Source organism: Perissodus microlepis, chromosome 8 (genome assembly GCF_051167445.1).
Source record: "Perissodus microlepis isolate ML-2025 ecotype Zambia chromosome 8, ASM5116744v1, whole genome shotgun sequence".
In the NCBI taxonomy this organism is placed as follows: domain Eukaryota; kingdom Metazoa; phylum Chordata; class Actinopteri; order Cichliformes; family Cichlidae; genus Perissodus; species Perissodus microlepis.
The window spans coordinates 29052003-29070864 of NC_140468.1; the positions used below are offsets into that span (position 1 = coordinate 29052003).

Sequence of the window (18862 nt, forward strand, 5' to 3'; positions counted from 1 at the left end):
GAAAAGGGTCTACATAATAAATGCATGTAAAAATCCCGTGATTAGTTCATTATCTCTGGAAACATGAGACATGTTAAGGATGTCATTTAGCCGTTTAAATCGGCTGTGTTGGATCATCATCTAAAACCTGCTGGACCCTCGAGGCCTGGAGTCCCACATCCCTGTTTGAGAACAACACGAGAGTCAGAGGGAGACAACCAGGCCACATTAAAAAGTCAAGAATCAATGTTTTAGGGAGAACTAAGGCTAATAACAGAACCTTGGGTAACACAAAGTGTACAAATTCAAGCAAGAAAAGTATGAATGCATCCCACGTGAAACATGCAGAGGCTCAGTTTAAAGCACGGCGACTTTCTCCTCTGTAAACTTCAGATCTCTGTGAAGCTTGAACACATCTAGTGGTAATGTCTTTGCTGCTGCCATTGGATAAAACAGATAAATACAGTCAGATCTACTCCACGCCCTCGTCTTTTCACTGTGATCCATCTCGTAGTGACTGCGCTCATGTTTCTGTCATTTTTCTCCACAACAGAATCAAACAAGAAGCCACAAACACTTTTTATTCCCCCAACAAACATTTTGGTCAAAAAACACTCGTAAGAGGCCAAATCATTTCATCAAACCTGCACACAAACATCTCTGATGTGTGCCAGGACAAGAACAGAAAAACACAACGGAAAGATTCATTAAAAAAGTTTATTGTCATATTTCCAATCCCAACATCAAAGTTCCAGTAAACTGTAGGAGAAATTCAGTAAAACAGACGGAGCACAGAGCTAACAGAAGCCAGCAAACACACAGACAGATACACAGACTGATTCAGGACATTGGAGAGACTGCTGCATCAGTGATCAGGCTCAACCACACTGACTCACGTGACTGATCCACAGCTAACGTGGACTCGGCTGAGGTTCAAACCGTTTCAAGAACAGCTCGGTGTGGCCGGTATTTCTGCAGAATTATATAACAATCTAACACAAACTAAGGTACGACTCAGTGCGAGTTGAACATACGGAGTCGTACCTCACACTGTCGCCCCGTAAAGAAAATGAAGACTTCCCAAAGCTACCTGGAGTCGGACGTTTCGATAAAGCAACAGTAGTCCAAACTGAAGAGAGGCTGCAACAAAACAGTGAACCAAAGCAAACGAGTCAAGAAAAGAAGAGCGACCTGCGACGGCCCGAATGCTCTCCGCACATTTTAAACACCCACAAACACCCAATTTGTTCTTGAAGCTTGAAAGAGAAATCCAACATACGAGAGCTACAACATCTGACCAGAAACTACGCACACGGTTAAAACTGCTTAGTAACAATCAGAGCAGTTCTTCATCATCTACCCGGGCCCACATTCACAAAGCTCTCCTGCTCCCAAACCTCTAAAGTTTATCTCTTTAAAGTTTGGACTGAAATCTGGGAAGAAGTGAGAATAAACTGTGACAAGGCCTGAAAGAAGAAACACTTGGGAGTGGAGGAGACACGGCATGAAGATGGAGCGCACACCTACACTCGACAACATTCTGCACGTTCTTCCCTCACAGGGGAACATGTATGCATTTGGTATAATCTGGGTTACTCACCTTTTTACACTTTAGAGCACTCAATAATAACTGAAGGACGACATGCCAGAGAGCAGTCTCGAAACGTTGGACGTGACAGGTTGGAAGCAGCTGCCGATTACCCGCCAGCGCCACGGGGAGTTTACTTCTTTCTGCGGCGTGTACAGCGGCTGACGGACACGTGGATACACTGAGGACTTGTCTGCTTGTCCGTCTAACATTTGACTGCGTGCTTGTAGCCTATACAAACTTCATACGATAAAGGCAGCGATTAACTGTAACTGTGCACGCATGCACATGGTTGCTGCACAGGTCCGATATTTACTGGGATAACATTTCTTGGGTTCTCATTCTAGATGCAGTGAGTTAGAGAAATGACAGTGAACGCCATGTCACTGACACGCCACTGACACGCCACTGACAAACAAACATGAAGAATGGGTCAGCGTGAGAAACGGAGCGATTTACAAATAATCAGCTAGACGAGGTGATGGTGGGTAAGCAGTAGAGAACTATCAGCCCTTTTCAGTGTGCAAGCTTAGTTATGGCTTTTTAGATCATTGTACAGAGACGCGCATCACATCAGATAATATTTAAAATTATATGCCTAAGAAAAGTTTAACAGTATGAAGAGGTCGGAGAATTTCACCATCCATCCTTCTCATTGTCACAAATTTATAATGAAACAGTACATCACACACACACACACACACACACACACACACACACACACACACACACACTCTGAGGTAAAAGTAAGTTTTGTCCCTTCTTTGCTTTCAGGTCCTCGGTGAATGTTCCCAAATCTGCGAGTCGTCTAATAGGACGGCTGTGATGGTTGTGATTACGAGCCGTGGTCGTAACAATCACTACGGTGGCTTCACTCTCTACATTGGTACCGTTTAAACAGAACTGAAAACACTATTCACGTGAAAACATCAGATATGCAGAGAGCAGGCCTGGGTACCAGTTGCTGAAATAGCCCTCATAGAAATGCTGTCCAATCAAAAGCCGACCAACACCTTTGACACGGCACAAAAACGTCCGTTTTCTTCGTCCACAGAAACACAGGACGTCTCCACCATGGAAAGTTTTTGAATCGCTGTTTTTTTGGACGCGGCTTCAAGGCCACCACACAGAAAGCTGCGTTTAGCACACATTAACATGTGTCACTGATTAAACTTCAGATGTCATTAGTTAAACATGCCAACGTGCTCTAAGGCTACAAGTTTGTTACAATGAACAGATCCGTGCACACCTCCAGATATCAGGCCCAGTTCACACACTGTGAGAACTTTATCAGCTGTAAGAAAACATGTCGTGTGACTGCCTACATGTATTTTACAGCCAGAGTGCTATTCAAACCCATGTTAAATGGCACAACTTGGTTTATAATTAGACAAAGGCACTGGTTAGACTTGAGTGTGATCAGCCCTCCAGTTTGAAAAAGGTGTCGGGCTGGAGACTCCAGCTCATACAGCCAACATGTGGTTTGTGTCTCTCACCGTGGTATCCTCTGTGTGTGACAGCACAGTGGCCATCAGATCACTCAGAAATATGGACAACTGTTTCTCTGATCGATAACTGATGAATGCAGAGTGTGGAGAAGCTGTGTTTGTGTGCAGCAGTCTGTGATGAAGTTCACTCAGGGAGACGTTTCCATGGACAGAGCACATTTTGCTTGCTGATGCTGATGGTTTAAAAATAGTAAATGGTCTGTATTTGTAAAGCGCTTTACTTGGTCCTAAGGACCCCAAAGCGCTTTACACTACACACAATCATCCACCCATTCACACACACATTCACACACTGGTGATGGCAGCTACATGGTAGCCACAGCCACCCTGGGGCGCACAGACAGAGGCGAGGCTGCCGGACACTGGCGCCACCGGGCCCTCTGACCACCACCACCAGGCAACGGGTGAAGCGTCTTGCCCAAGGACACAACGACTGAGACTGTCGGAGCCGGGGCTCGAACCGGCAACCTTCCGATTACAAGGCGAACTCCCAACTCTTGAGCCACGATCGCCCACGATCGTTTAACATACATGCCAGGTGTACTTTTGATGAAAGTCAAGCTGAGCAGATGAGGAGGCACAAAGTGAAACAGAGACACACCCACACATCCAGTCCACACCAAAGACTCGCTGCTATTCGCTCACTTTGTGAAACACATGTGGCTGCTTTAAAGCCTTGATGGACCGAACCTGCATCCCAAACATGAACCCCGCCTGTAGGCTGGACTAGCGTCCTGTCATTAAATCCACCAGCCTGGAGGTGTGGAGATGCTAACAAGATGTTTTGGAAAGTAATTGTTATCACCCTTTAAATATGAATGAAAGTGGAAATTACCACAAATGAATTTGTACTGTTGAAGCGCTTTGGGTAAACAAACTGTTTCTTATTCAAATGGCATTAAAGTTCTCAGGGGTCTCAGGCCACTCTGTACAGTTAAAACAACAACAAAAGATCATAAAAAATAAAATCTGTCTGTGTTCATGTCATTGCTATAATATAAAACTCCCTCTGAGAAAAGACAAACAACAAAATTCAAATCAGTGAGCAGTTATAGTGATAGCACCTAAGTGCGCTGTGCTGTAAGGCAGCTCGGTTCAACGTCGTCACAGAGAAACAGATGAATTGGTAGAAATGTTTTAAACACGGCTCTTACAGTTTGTTGTCAGGACTTAGAGGAAGACCAAGTAACCTCTGAGGGAAGAGATACAACAAACCGCCGTGTTAGCCAATCGACATTCACAATTTAGAGTCGGTGCCAACAAGCCCTACATCCACAGCTACCTCACCCTACACGGTCACTTTACTAACGTTCAGTCTCCAGCTGCTCTCAGGTGTGTAGCATGTTACAGAAACAGCAGCTGTTACAGGTTCAACCAAACACTGAAACAGCTGCGGCCCACAGACGCTGGCTCACACTGAGCCAACAGGGAGCTTTAGCCTCCTGAGACCTGAACTCTTCCACAGCAGCATTTTTAATTTCTCTTTGATATTTGGTCACATTGGGGCCCGATCAATGTAAAAACAAAGAATTACCAGATTTTAATTTTTTTTTTTTACCTTATTTTTGTTTTTAAGAAAAATGAGAGCCACGTATGAGGATATTCGTTTAAAATGTTGATAGAAGAGTAGCAGGATAATGTCCTCGTGAGTAGATATCAGGCCCATGTAGAGCACAATTCAATATTTTGGTCTAAATAACCCAAAATGTGATGTCCACATATGAGGACGGCAGGTCCTAGGAGGGTAAACCTGTCCTCAAGCTTAGGCCACAGCTAAGCTCAGGAGCTAATTATAAATAGGTACCTTACTAGGAGACAAGTTTGTTTCCTTCTGGCTGTCCTTTTCTACTTTAAGCTATTACTCAAGATTTGGAATAAGTTACATCGTCTTTCTTTAAGTCTTGATTGGAAATCTTCTCATTTTTCTTGACAATAATAAAGAAAATCATCTCTGTAATACAGAAAATAATACATTTGTTAACTATGTGTCACAGTAACCAGTACTGCCTGTGTACTGGGAGAGAGAGCTCCTCGCAGTGATATTAAGGCCCTTTCAGACACGCAGTGAGGTGTAGCTGAACTTCTCCACAGTGAGATCAGTGTGTGTGACAGCTTCAGGCTTCCTGATTGGGAAATGCATCAGTCTAATCATACTGTAAAATAGAAACAGGCGAGCAACAACAAACAGGTCCAGGACACAGAGTCATTCCTCCAGCTGTGCCCATGTGCATTCAGACGTTATTGTAAATGAGCCGGCCCTTACCATCACAGCTGCAACAGAAAAGTGAGTGCGTGTCTGAAAGGGACTTAAGCTGTGTGTTATCTGTGTCGTGCACGTCTCCTGATGCTCAGCGGGCGCATACAAAGGCAAAGCTTCTGCTGAGAACGACCCGTCTCAGTTTTTAATAAAAATCCAACTGAAGCAAACTACCTCCAGATAGCAGCAGTGAGAAACTACAGGACGCAGGAGAGGATCTAAAGCTTGTTGAATGGCAGTAACATTGACTTTACTTCTTTAAAAAGTCTTGGGCGAGTAGACAAGGATTCTCATTTTGGACACAGCTAAAGAGAAACCTGAATAACAAAATGTGACGCAGATCTGCCCGACTTGCCCTGGTTGCAGTCCAGTTGGTTTTGCAGGCGTGAGTGTTTCCAGATGGAGATGACCTCGGGGCGTGCCGCAGGTGCGGGTGTCTGGTTTAGGACTGCTGGCTGTTCCACTGGTTGGCCATAGGCCTGCGGAGCAGCTCCTCCACATGACGAGCCACATCCATGGTGTCCTCGAGATCAAAGTCCCCATCGGGATCCAACATGCCGTCAGCCCTGACAGGACAGCAGCGAAGATGGTCAATGGAAAACAATGTTAAAGCATCTTCATGGATGGTTTACATTCCTGAATGAAGCAGTGACAACAAAGACACCCAAAACCAGTATTGATAGTTTGCATTGTTTACTGTCTGGACTAGGCTGCAGGCTGCGATTCATTATTATCAGGAAGTCCTAAAAACTCCCTGAAAAGCCTTCAGTTAATCCAAAATGCTGCAGCAAGAGTCCTGACAGGGACTAGAAAGAGAGAGCAGATTTCTCCTGTTTTGGCTTCCTGTTAAATCCAGAATTCAAAATCCTGCTCCTCACATACAAGGTCTTAAATAATCAGGCCCATCTTATCTTAATGACCTTGTAGTACCATATCACCCTATTAGAGCAGCGGTCCCCAACCTTTTTTGCGCCACGGACCGGTTTATGCCCGACAATATTTTCATGGACCGGCCTTTAAGGTGTCGCGGATAAATACAACAAAATGAAACTAGTACCGGTACCGAAAAAAATAAGATTTATTCATAACACACGTGAAAAGACCCAGGGAAAGCGAGTAAACGATCAAAACGATAACAAAATAACGCTGAAAACCGATAAAAACCCTGAAAACTATACATTTCACACCTGAGCCTCAACTCTCGCGGCCCGGTACCGAACGACTCACGGACCGGTACCGGTCCGAGGCCCGGGGGTTGGGGACCGCTGGATTAGAGCACTTCGCTCTCGCTCTGCAGGCCTACTTGTTGTTCCTAGAGTATTTAAAGTAGAATGGGAGGCAGAGCCTTCAGTGTTCAGGCCCCTCTTCTGTGGAACCAGCTTCCAGTTTCCACTCCTGCCCGAGTTATGCTGCATTATGCGTAGGCTGTTTCTTCTTCAGTCACCTTTCTCACTCACTACGTGGTTACATGCCACTCTGCGTTTAATCATCACCATTATCAATCACTGGCTCTTTTCCACAGCGTGTCTTTCTCCCGTCTTCCTGTAGATGGCGCTCCTCCCGGAGCCTGGCTCTGCCACACAGGTTGTTGGTTCAATCCCAGGCTGCTCCAGTCTGCATGTTGCAATATCTTTGGACATGACACTGAGCACCAGCTTTCCCCTGATGCATTTACTGAACGCCAATATTGATCATGTAAAATATATGCATTACATCTCTATTATAAATATTATTGTTTTAAATATGAGCATGATGATTATGACCACAGAATTTTGTTACATGAAGCAATGATCATGTGTGTACATGCTTTGCTGCCAAACCTCAGAGTTCTTGGTGAATCTGACTTAAGAAGAACAAACCGTTTCCTGGATTTGTGAAGGTTATGAAGTACTATTGCACAAATGTCAAAGGCATTCTGACTAATTTTGTGTTTTCACATGTTTATAAGAGTTTTATTAAACATATGCACACGTGCAAAAAGAAAGCTGCTTACATGGGAGGGTAGACATTGAAGTTGTTGGGGTGGGTCACAGAGGGAGAAGCAGTCTGGTCCATGAATGCAGTAGCTCCTGCACTGGGTTCAGGGTTCGGGGTGGTGAATCTACCAGAGACATGCCACACTTTACTTTAGCCTACTGCAGCATTACTAGAAGAGCACATTTTACAATGATATTCATTTTTATTTATATTACTAATATATTTATATTCAGGTTAATATTCAGATAATATTGAGTTGAGTGGTTTATAAGTTTTGAGTGCAGATATCAACATTATTCTCATTTTGACTGCAAAAAAAGAGCGAGAACAACATGGTTAAGAAACAGCTGCTGCACATCAACTCTCTTCCACCATCTTCCCAGCCAGCAAGCTAACGCCAAGCTAGGAAACCAGTGATGTTACTGGTGCAGTGTACATTTTCACCACTAGGTGTCAGCAGACTACAATCCAGCTATTGTAGCTGCTGTTCACCTGTAGTGAGTGCAGGCTGTCAGTCAGCTGTCAGCATGTCTGTTTACTGTGGTGGACGCTGTTAATGTAAGAAGTTTGATACTGAGGTGAGCTGCTGAGGATATCCTGAACTTCAGGTGTTGCTGTTCTTGCTTCTGCTGAACATGACAACCGTGCTCCAAGGTTACATTTTGCTGTTAATGCAACTTTTTTTGATCTAACATAGTTTGGCTTGGACACTTAAACAACAAACTCTCATACGAGGTGAACGTAATCATTGTCTCGTTGCCAGCTGCCCAGAAACAGCAGGGCCGCATGTCTAAACTGGAGGTAATTAACAACAAGTAACGGTAACGATATGAAGAATACATGTTTCTGCACGGTTTCATGTGTTAGAGCCTCAGGTAGGCAGGAATAACACGGAGGTGTCAGTGAGAGAGAAGGCAGGTGAAGGTGAGGAAAACAGAGACATGGTGTCATAACTATCACTGGGATTTGTGCAGAACTATAACTTATATTTAAACCTAGTTAAGTAACGTAATGCATTAAAGGAACGTTTAAGAAGATTAGTTTTACATTAAATTATAGTGTTAGTGATCTTTATAGCTGCTAGTAAAGTTATGACTAACACAGAAATACTCAGAAGCAGAAACTTGCTGGATCGCAACGTTTTCTGCTTGAAATTTTAATCCTGCTCAACAAAAATAAGGAAAACAAAAGAGATGTAAAGCTTCACATGTGGGTGTGACAAACTGACCCCATGGCAGCAGATTTCCTGTGGCAGTTTGACACAGAGACACTTACTCTGGCACGACTTGTTTGATCTGTGGTTTCACATATCCATCAACTGCTTTTGCTGGTAACAACAAAACAAAAGACACATTAAAATAAAACAGTAGATATATGTTATGGTAACAGTGAAGTGTTGATGTTAAAAATGGGCTGACACATACAAAGTGGGGGGGTGTAGTACTTGGCGAAGACTTCGTCTTTGGGCCGGTCAGGATACAGATACAGGAGGTGGTTCAGGTCACTGATGCGGTCAGCCAGCGAGCGAATAGAGAAGTCCTTGGTTGTGTAAGGCAGCAGATTCCAGACCAGCCTCTCACCTACATAAAAGAACTGAGGATTGCAGTGATCGCATGCAAAAGGACGGACGCAGAGACAGCGTCTCGTAATCATCAGTGGCCTTTGTGCCACGCTGTGTGTTTCTGTGTGGACATGTCACTCAAGGACAAGTTCACAGGCTGTGACTGACAGAAGAAAATCCAACCTGTGTCTCCAGCAGAGCAAAAGCTTTATGTGGACTTTTTAAAAGTGTGTCTTGTGTGGCAGCAGTGCATTGTGTATGTAACAGAGCCAGAAAGCAGAGCCACTGCGTACCTGATTTGTTGGGGTTTTCTGCCACCCAGGCGATGGTGATGCCTCCAATCTCAGAGTCGCTGAATCGCAGCAGGAAAGTGCCGTTGGGTTTGGACATCAGCATGTCCTGTGCCTGCTGCTTGTTTACAAAGCCCAGAATGGCCCTGCGAACACACACAGTTACACACTAAAACACCACCGGTGCACTGTCACAAGTGCACAGTGCTGCCCTCACCCCACCAGCTCTGCTACAGCACAAAGCTCGTTTAAAGCTGACAGTCCTGACAGCAGAGATCATTTTTCAATCTATCATACGAGACAAATAAATCTTCATTCCAGATTCTCGCAGAAGGAACATAAATAAAAGTGATTACCCATCATTCCAGTGAGGCTTCAGGTGTTTCTTCATAAGCTCTACTACTCCATCAAACCACTGCCAGAAGGTGAAGTTGCGTCCAGGTAAGCTTTCCTGTGCAAAACACATTTCTTCAGTGGGTTCATATGCACACCGCTTATGACTTTTATGTTTCCAGTGATATGATGCTGCTTCCTGATTGTCTCTGCAGCTGTAAAAAAGGAAACCTCTCCAGTCTAAAACTATGGAAAAGTCCACTTTTACTTAGGAAGTAAGAGAACAAGTAGCAACCAGGTGCTGCTAATCAAATGTACGTGATTAAGTGATGATCAGAAAGTGTGAGCACCTCGACAAAAGCAGAAGATTTGGACGTATGCTGGTCTAGAGCATCAGGGTGTGTGCTAATACAAACACAATCTTCCCAGGAGTGGACGTCCAATCAAATTCACACCAAGCCCAGACCACGCAAGAATCACAAAAACAAACAAAACAAACCCAGAGCTACGTGTCCGTCAGCTTGTTGCTCCAACTCTTTTATTTACACGTAGTTTACACTGTAAATATACTTTTATTCTTTGATTTTGCTCGGTTGTGTTCTCATTCGTTTTGGCTTCTAAACAGAACCTGAGTGTTTCACCTTGTGTGAGTACGTGTGCTGAAATTATAATAAAAATCCTCGTATCCTTGAATCATGATGGATTGAGGCAGCTGTTCCACAAAAGCACATGCACGCACACTTTAAAGCATGCTGAAGTCTGTGCACAAACGAGGGTTGTCTGCAGACCCATGCATGCCATGACACGTGTGTTGCAACATGAAACTACAGATTACATTTATAATGACGTTAATTTATTAGAATAAATGGCCAAAAAAAAGAATCACCTTCATTGCTGAGCAACCACCATTACCTTTGACCCCCATCGTCCATCAGCACTGCCCTTGGACAGAGTGGGGAACACCTGCATATAACTGCCATTTTATACATATTGACACGTCAGAGTGCACTGATGCCTGCAACCCATGTCCTCAGTGTCTCAAACAAATACGCCTTACTAAGGTCTGTGGCTGAGAAGTTACTACAAACTGCACTAAAAACATTTCTTACTTTGTGCACATGGGAGATGCTAAGTAATTAGCACAGGTGGCTCTGTGCTGTGAGCACGGTGCCAGGATTCTGGCTCTGTGCTGCAACTCACTGTGAGTGTTCAGAGCCTCACAGTAATACTGGGATTACACCGTGCACACAGAATGACCTTTGTGTTTCTCTCTTTACCTCCCTCAGTAGTGCTATTACATAACATGACAGCACGCAGCTATCAGCAGGACTGTGTTGGTGTGTTAGCTTCGTGGCTGAACGTCACAACGTGTAATATGGACTTAAGAATGTAAAGTTTCATCCAGCCCGAAGAAAAGAAAAATAATGAGACACGGTATTATCTTGTCTACATCATTTACGCGTTACAGCGTTTTGGTGAGCTTTGGTGTGGGAACACGGCTTCACAACAAACATGCGATTTAAGAGTCAGAGGAGCGATTTTTTTTTTTTTTAAAGATGGCTGACAGTGGAAGAGAGTAGACGTGTATTCGTGAGCTCGGCTGTAGGCCCAGGAATCTCTTTATCCTGACTTGCCCTCGTATAACTCTGGACCATAGCAAGAGGCAAAGTTACTAAGGAAACTTCTGTATGGCAAGTTATAATTTGCGACACTCAAAACGAAAGAAAACGGCTAAAACTTCAGGGCACCTGCACATATTAGCAACAAGAAATATGGCGGCTGGGGAGGAGGAACTGCCAATTAGCAAACTACTCAATGCTATCAAGGAAACTAAAGAGGACCTCACGAACCACGTTGACAAAAACAACCGGCCGACATACAAACAACCCTGACGAAAATTGAATCCTCTCAATGCGCTTTCTGAGCAGGTTGAGGCGCGAGTGAGCGCAAACGAAGACGACATTAAAGACGCACACAACCGTGTCGATAAAATGGAGAAATTGACAACGCAACTCAAAGACAAAATTGAGGACTTGGAGAACCGCGGTAGGAGGTCCAACCTTAATGAACATCCCTGAGCAAGCAGAAGGAGAAATTTATACCACAAATCCTGGGGAATGCTAACTTCACCTCACACGTTACCCTTGAAAGAGCGCACCGCGTCGGGGAGAAGTCTGACAGACCGCGGCCCCTCATCGCTAAGTTTCTGGACTTCAGAGACAAAGAGAAAGTCCTCCGACTGGCTAGAAGTAGGGGAGAGATGACATACGAGAATAAGAAAATATCTTTTTCCCGGATTACAGCGCAGACCTGCAACGCAGACGAGACGAGTTCCATGAAACAGAGGCTGCGAGAGAAGGAGATCGAATATGCTCTGATGTACCCAGCTCAGCTTCGCATCAGGCACCAGGGATCCATCAAAGTTTTCCCCACTCCTGCCGAAGCACAACGTTCTCTGAAAGATCTTCCGAGTCAGTAGACTAAAGTGATCTAATGTGATTTCAACAAAGCAATTCACTCTTATACTCTCAGATGAGAAGCCCTCCACTGTTAACTTTGGGGGTGGGGGCGACATGAAGGAAGAAAAGACTATAACATCAAGCATTGGCATAGAAACTCTCCATCCTCTATTTTTCAGACGAATTGGAGATACGACTTGTGGTAATCCGGTATTTGATAACTAATAGAAATAATTGCTCGTTAGTCAGTTAAAATAATGTGTACGATTTCATAAAAGTACAGATTTTGTGAGCATTTATGACCATGACATTAACCCCCTACTGGGTGAGTGTGATCACATCTTGATCAACCAGTTTGTCTCTTATACAGTTATGTTCTATATCTGACTGTAAAATTCAGTGCTTTGCTGTAAATATTTCACTGAGAGTGGCTAAAGTTTCGATCTCAGCCGCTGCCTGGGCCTCCACTACTCACCTACCTAATGTGGTTTTGTCACAGGGGTTTTATTTTAACGTTTTGGGGTTATGTTTGGTCTCTTACCAAACATTTTACTCACACTTACACAACTGTTCACACAGCTCCCTGGTCTAGGCTGTATCTTACTATTATGCCCATGTGCAGAGCTCCACCACATCGAAACTCAGGACAGCAGGAATGTGTTCAGAAATCCCCAGAGTTGAATACCATGACACTTACCCGTCCAGGATATTCATATAAAAAACTTAAATTACGGTTCATCTAACTTGTATATCTTGGAATAGAGGATCAATTCACCCATTAAGAGGAAGAAAATGCTGACATCCTTAAAGAGGCAGAGTGTAGATGTTGCGTTTATCCAGGAGAGTCACCTCACAGACGCTGAACATTTAAAATTACGTAGACCTGGGTGGGCAATGTTTTTTACTCGTCATATACTTCCAAAGCAAGAGGCGTCACCCTGCTTATTAATAAACACCTGAACTTTCAACTAAACTCAGTTGAAATGGACAAAAATGGCAGATTCTTACTCGTAGATTGTGAAATAAATAGAAATAAGATAACTTTGGTAAATATATATGGGCCCAACTACGACGACCCTTTATTCTTTAACAACTTAATAATGAAACTGGCTACAATTGAGGGCCAGTATATTGTGGGTGGAGACTTTAATTTGGTCCTAAAGCCTTCTCTGGATCGGTCCTCACCCAAAGCAGCTTCACTCTCCAAGGCAGCAACAGCACTGAACCAGGGTATGAAGGATATCGGCATAACTGATGTGTGGCAAAACCTTCATCCAGGCCAGAGGGACTTCTCCTTTTTTCACCAGTACATAACACGCACTCTAGAACTGATGTTTCTTGTACCACAACATATGACGGCAACAGTGATAGATTGCTCCTACTTAGCAGCTACTTTTTCAGACCATAATCCCATCAAACTCTCCTGGGCTACCAACATGTCACAACCTGCAACCCACAGGTGGAGGTTTAAAAATTACATGCTAGGGGACTCTGACTTTATTTCATATATGAACATTAATATTGAAATATTCCTAGATGCCAATTCAAATTCCTCTTCACATGCCAATGTCTGGGAAGCTCTCAAAGCCTATATGAGAGGTTTGGTTATGTCATACGGCGCCAATAAGGTTAAAAAAGTTGGAGAGAAGATAACTAAATTGGAGATTGACATTAAAAACCTGGAGCAGGAATATATTTCCACCAAAAAGGAAGAATACTTCAATATATTAACACAAACAAGGATGCAATATGATCATTTATGCACCAGCAGAGCGGAAGCAGCCATGGCAGGAACTAGATATCACTACTACGAATATGGAAACAAAACAAGTCAACTACTGTTCTGGCAAATTAAGGAAGAAACAGCTGATAAATTTATACGGACAATATTAACGGAAGATGATGAACTTCTTGCCCATAAATGCAGAGTTTAAACGGTTCTATGAAGATTTGTATAAATCTGAGCGAGGGGTCGACAGTACTGCTGCAAAAACATTTATAGATGGAATAACTCTTCCTAAATTATATAATGAGGACAAAGAACTGCTTGATGCAGATATATCTGAGATGGAGGTACTTCGAGCCCTCAAGTGTTTACAAATTAATAAGATTCCCAGTCGATTATTATAAGGCTTTCTCTAATAAATGATTGACACCACTTACAAATATGATTAAAGAAGCTTTAAAAAATAATAAATTACCAGAATCATTGGAAATCGCAACAATCACATTGCTCCCGAAAACCAGGCAAGGACAAACAGATGTGACTCTTACAGACCCCTCAGCCTCTTAAATGCAGATTATAAAATATTATCTAAAATACTTGCACTCAGATTGGAAGACATCATGCCTAAGATAATACACGCCGACCAAACAGGCTTCATTAAAAACAGGCACGGAGCAGATAATGTGCGACGTTTGCTCCACATACTGAACACTGCTCAAAAAAACCAAGACCCCCTGCTAACAATCTCCATGGACGCTAATGAAGCATGTGACAGGATTGAGCCAAACTTTCTATTTCAGGCGATGGAAGCTATGGGCTTCGGAGAGAAGTTCACCCGCTATGTTAGGACACTTTTTAATGCCCCCAGAGCCAATATCACAACAAATGATGTGCTCTCAGGCACTTTCTCTTTAAGCAGAGGCTGCAGACAAGCTTGTCCAAGCTCCCGTTGCTCTTCGCGATTGCGATCGAACCACTAGCCGCTGCCATTCGTACTAGTGCCTCCATATCTGTAATCAAATTTGGCACAAGTGAACATAACCTTTCTCTATACGCAGATGACCTCCTACTGTATATAACGGACCCTCTTAAATCAATTCCCGCCTTAATGAAGTGTCTCAAAGAACACAGTGCAGCCTCAGGATACAAGTTAAACTACACCAAAAGTGAGATTATGTCATTAAATATACAAGACAGCCGTATTAGAGCTCTTACTGACCCATTACAGTGGCGTAATAATGGCTTTACATATTTGAGTATACAAATTGATAAATCCGAGGATCAAATATTCAAACTAAATTATATCAAACTGTTGGAGCAAACCAAACTGAATATTCAGAGATGGATGGATTTTCCATTATCTCTCATAGGCAGAATAAATGCTATTAAAATGAACACTTTGCCTGAGTTCATTTACTTATTTCAATGTCTCCCTACAAAGGCTCCTAAAAGTTTCTTCAAAGAGCTTAACAAACTCATAACTTCTTTCATATGGCAAAAGAAAAATCCAAGAGTCAAACTCTCCTCTCTGCAGGCCCCATATTCAAGGGCAGGACTTCATTTACCAAACTTTAGGAACTATTATCTTGCCTCTCAGTATCGATCAATTTGGATCTGGCTGCATGCAGAGAGCAGTGAGGTTCGATGGGTTCCAATAGAACAACATGAGGTGAACCCCCATTAAAAGATGATCCATTTTTAGGTACAAAAAAATGTCTATCCAAGCTCACAAACAATTTGCTAATATTAAACACCTTCTGCGTCTGGCAGGAATCCCACTCGCTTCTGAAAATAAATATCTCTTTTCTTAGAAGGGCACCCTTATGGGGCAACCCTGACCTCTCTCATCACATTGCTGACCCAATATTGCGGGGATGGAAGGACAGAAATATTCAAACTGTTGCTGACTTATACAATAATGACACATTTATTGACTTTCAACAACTAAAGGAAGAATTCAAACTCCCAGGACAAAGTTTCTTCAAATTTCTACAAATAAGAGAGCGGGTCAAAGAGAAATCCAAAGGGTTATTCCCCGAGATACCTAAAGAAACTCCTCTTGAAACGCATCTTTGCACCAAACCATGGAAGTCAATAAAAGGAATAGCATCTTCTATACATGCTATTATCAATGAAAAGTTACCTGACCATAACAAAGCGTCGATAAAAAGAAAATGGGAGACAGACCTGGGCCATGTCTATGAAGAGGTAGAATGGCACCATTTATTGGAACAGGCACAGACCATGTTAATTTCTACAAAACAGGCAAATGCAATTTAATATACTTCATAGGATATATTACACCCCTTACAGGCTACATAAAATTGATAGTAATTACTCCCCCAAATGCTTGAGATGTAAGGTGACAGATGGTGACCTCCTGCACATGCTGTGGACTTGCCCAGTGATAGAAGAGTTCTGGAGACGGGCCATTGAAACAATCTCGAGGGTAATGGGGACCCGAATCGAACTGGACCCAAAACTATGGATTCTAGGTGACACAGGTTCTATTAATGTGAATTACCATAAGAAATATTTTATTTTACTTGCGAGTACTGCAGCGAAAAAATGTATTCTGCTACATTGGGAAGCTGAAAATTCCCCAACACTGAGACACTGGATTAATGAGCTACTGCACACCTGAGAAGATATCGCATAGTGTAAAAGGGAAATATGGAACCTTTGGAAAAATCTGGGGCCCCTTCCTGGCAGTACTACCGTCTCTGGACCTAACAGATCATGGAGGTGACGCAAATCCCCCTGGGTCTGCCTTGAGTTGATCCCCGGTTGGGCTCTCCTGACTCGACTTCCTGAATGCTGCAGTTTTATCGTGGGGGGTGTCGATTCCTGTGCATGAGAGTTTCTATAGATAGGTGTAAATATGGGCTGTCTGGATACATGAATGTGATGAGGTTGAGAGCCATACAGGGGTAAAGGGGTGGGGGGATGGTGGGAGGGGTTCACATGATGCGTTTCCTGTTTTGCTCACTTTGTTTTGTTTTTAAAATTCTTTCTGTAATTATCATTATTATCATTATTATCATTATCATTATTATCATTATTATTATCATTATTATTATCATTATCATTATTATCATTATCATCATTATCATTATCATTATCATTATTATCATTATCATTATCATCATTATCATTATTATCATCATTATCATTATTATCATTATTATTATCATTATTATCATTATCATTATTATCATTATTATCATCATTATTATCATTATTATTATCATTATCATTATCATTATTATCATTATCATTATTATCATTATCATTATCATCATTATCATTATCATTATTATCATTATCATTATCATTATTATCATTATCATTATTATCATTATCATTATCATCATTATCATTATCATTATTATCATTATTATTATCATTATTATTATCATTATCATTATCATTATTATTATCATTATTATCATTATTATTATCATTATCATTATCATTATTATTATCATCATTATTATCATTATTATCATTATTATCATTATCATTATTATCATTATCATTATCATTATCATTATTATTATTATCATTATTATCATTATTATCATTATTATTATGATGCTTGTATTTTCTGTGTTTGGTTTTCGGATGTCTGAGGTTATCCTTGAAAGGCACAGATACACTGCGTGCACCTGGGACTGCTTCTGTGGTCACAATGACCTGCCATGTTGTGGTTATTTGTTGATACTTGCTCTGTCCCATAGTTGTGAGCTTTCTGTTTGTTTTTGTTTGTTTTCCCATTTAAAAATGAAAATAAAGCTTAAGAAATTTTTTTTTTTTTTTTAAAAAGAGTCAGAGGAGGGACTCACCCTGTTGAACTGGGCCCAGGATATGGTCATGCTGCGGTAGTCGTCAGAGTTGTTGCTGCTGCTTGAAAAAGCCTTCTGTGCAAGAAAGACCAGGTTGTCGTCTGACAGGCCACGCCCACTGTGCATCTCTGCCTTGTATTTCATATCGAGGGCCTCGCACAGCTGGGGCCACAGCACCTTCTCTGGCACAATGAACGGCACTCTGCCCTGATGAGAGGAGGAAAAAAGTTCAGCTTCCAACTGCATTTTATTTGTCTCCACATATTCACTGTTTATTTCAAAATATGTGGATTTATTCCAGGTCACAGAATAACACTGAGGCTGCGTGAGGACACGTCCGAGTATTTGGACAGCAGTGGAGCTCTATGGCAGAAAGAAACAGGACGAGATGGGTTAATGGTCAGCCTGGCACAGGTTCCATAGCATCATTAGTCTGTCCAGAACATAGTTCTGTAGGCGTGAGGCCTTCCCTTCAGCAGAACCCCCAGTTTGTTGGCATTTCAGCTAAATCTTATTCAATATACAGGCTGTAATTCTTAAGCTGTTCATGTGAATTTTTTGTAAAATTCATTTGATCACAGCTCAAAGCCTGCTCTTCAATCACAAGTCTGCTGTCGTGGCCTGCAGAGGAAAAACAACAAATTGTACTCAAACATTAAAGAGGGCACTGAGGTCACCGGCCAACGAGGGGCGACCAACCTACCGGCTCAGCAAAGGCGTTGTCCCACAGGACCGTAGCTGTTGCGTTGTTGTCCTGGCTGCCGTGCACAATGACGACTACAGGCAGGGACAGAGTCTGCAGGTTACAGAAACACACCACAATTCAATCATGAAAGCTGAACTCCAGTTTACTCTAGCAAATGTTGCTCATGTTTAACTCCTAAATATAAAAGATCAGACACGGAGACGGGGTTTACTTTGACGTGGAAGACCAGCTCGTTGCCCCCAATGCTAAACTGGGACTCAAACAGAACGGTAAACTTCTCCTCTGTCACGGACTCTGCACCTCGACGGTCCGAGCGTTTGATCCGCTTCAGTGACTGTGACACACACACACACACACGAACATTTAACCAGATTATCTGATTATAGTAAATGTTGTGACTCATAATCACATTCAGTCTGTCATTATTTATTTTGTCAGAGTGGATCTGTTACAGATGGATTTCCTCTATGCAGTCACACTGAAGAGACAATAAAAACATGCATATATCACATTTACATCTTCTGTTATGTCCGAAGTCATCAACATTTATGCATACTCTAAACTTCACAGCACTGTGCCATAGCAACTGTGTTTAGTTTGAGAGTAACATTGGTCAAGAAAAGGAGACGTGTA

At 42.4% G+C, this 18862-nt stretch overlaps 1 protein-coding gene across 1 annotated transcript in view; it reads right to left on the reverse strand.

The window, feature by feature from the left end:
• Nucleotides 1-682: 682 nt before the first annotated feature.
• The window catches only part of LOC146382171 (signal transducer and activator of transcription 5B-like), a 40937-nt gene continuing 22757 nt past the window's right edge, over nucleotides 683-18862 (reverse strand). The window contains exons 11-19 of the mRNA XM_084938521.1: nucleotides 18441-18563; nucleotides 18227-18319; nucleotides 17524-17730; nucleotides 9517-9611; nucleotides 9164-9306; nucleotides 8734-8889; nucleotides 8585-8636; nucleotides 7326-7433; nucleotides 683-5898 (exon numbers count right to left, since the gene is read on the reverse strand). Coding sequence (XP_084794647.1) covers nucleotides 5775-5898; nucleotides 7326-7433; nucleotides 8585-8636; nucleotides 8734-8889; nucleotides 9164-9306; nucleotides 9517-9611; nucleotides 17524-17730; nucleotides 18227-18319; nucleotides 18441-18563 — 1101 coding nt within the window. The 3' untranslated portion in view covers nucleotides 683-5774. The remainder of the gene's footprint in view (nucleotides 5899-7325; nucleotides 7434-8584; nucleotides 8637-8733; nucleotides 8890-9163; nucleotides 9307-9516; nucleotides 9612-17523; nucleotides 17731-18226; nucleotides 18320-18440; nucleotides 18564-18862) is intronic.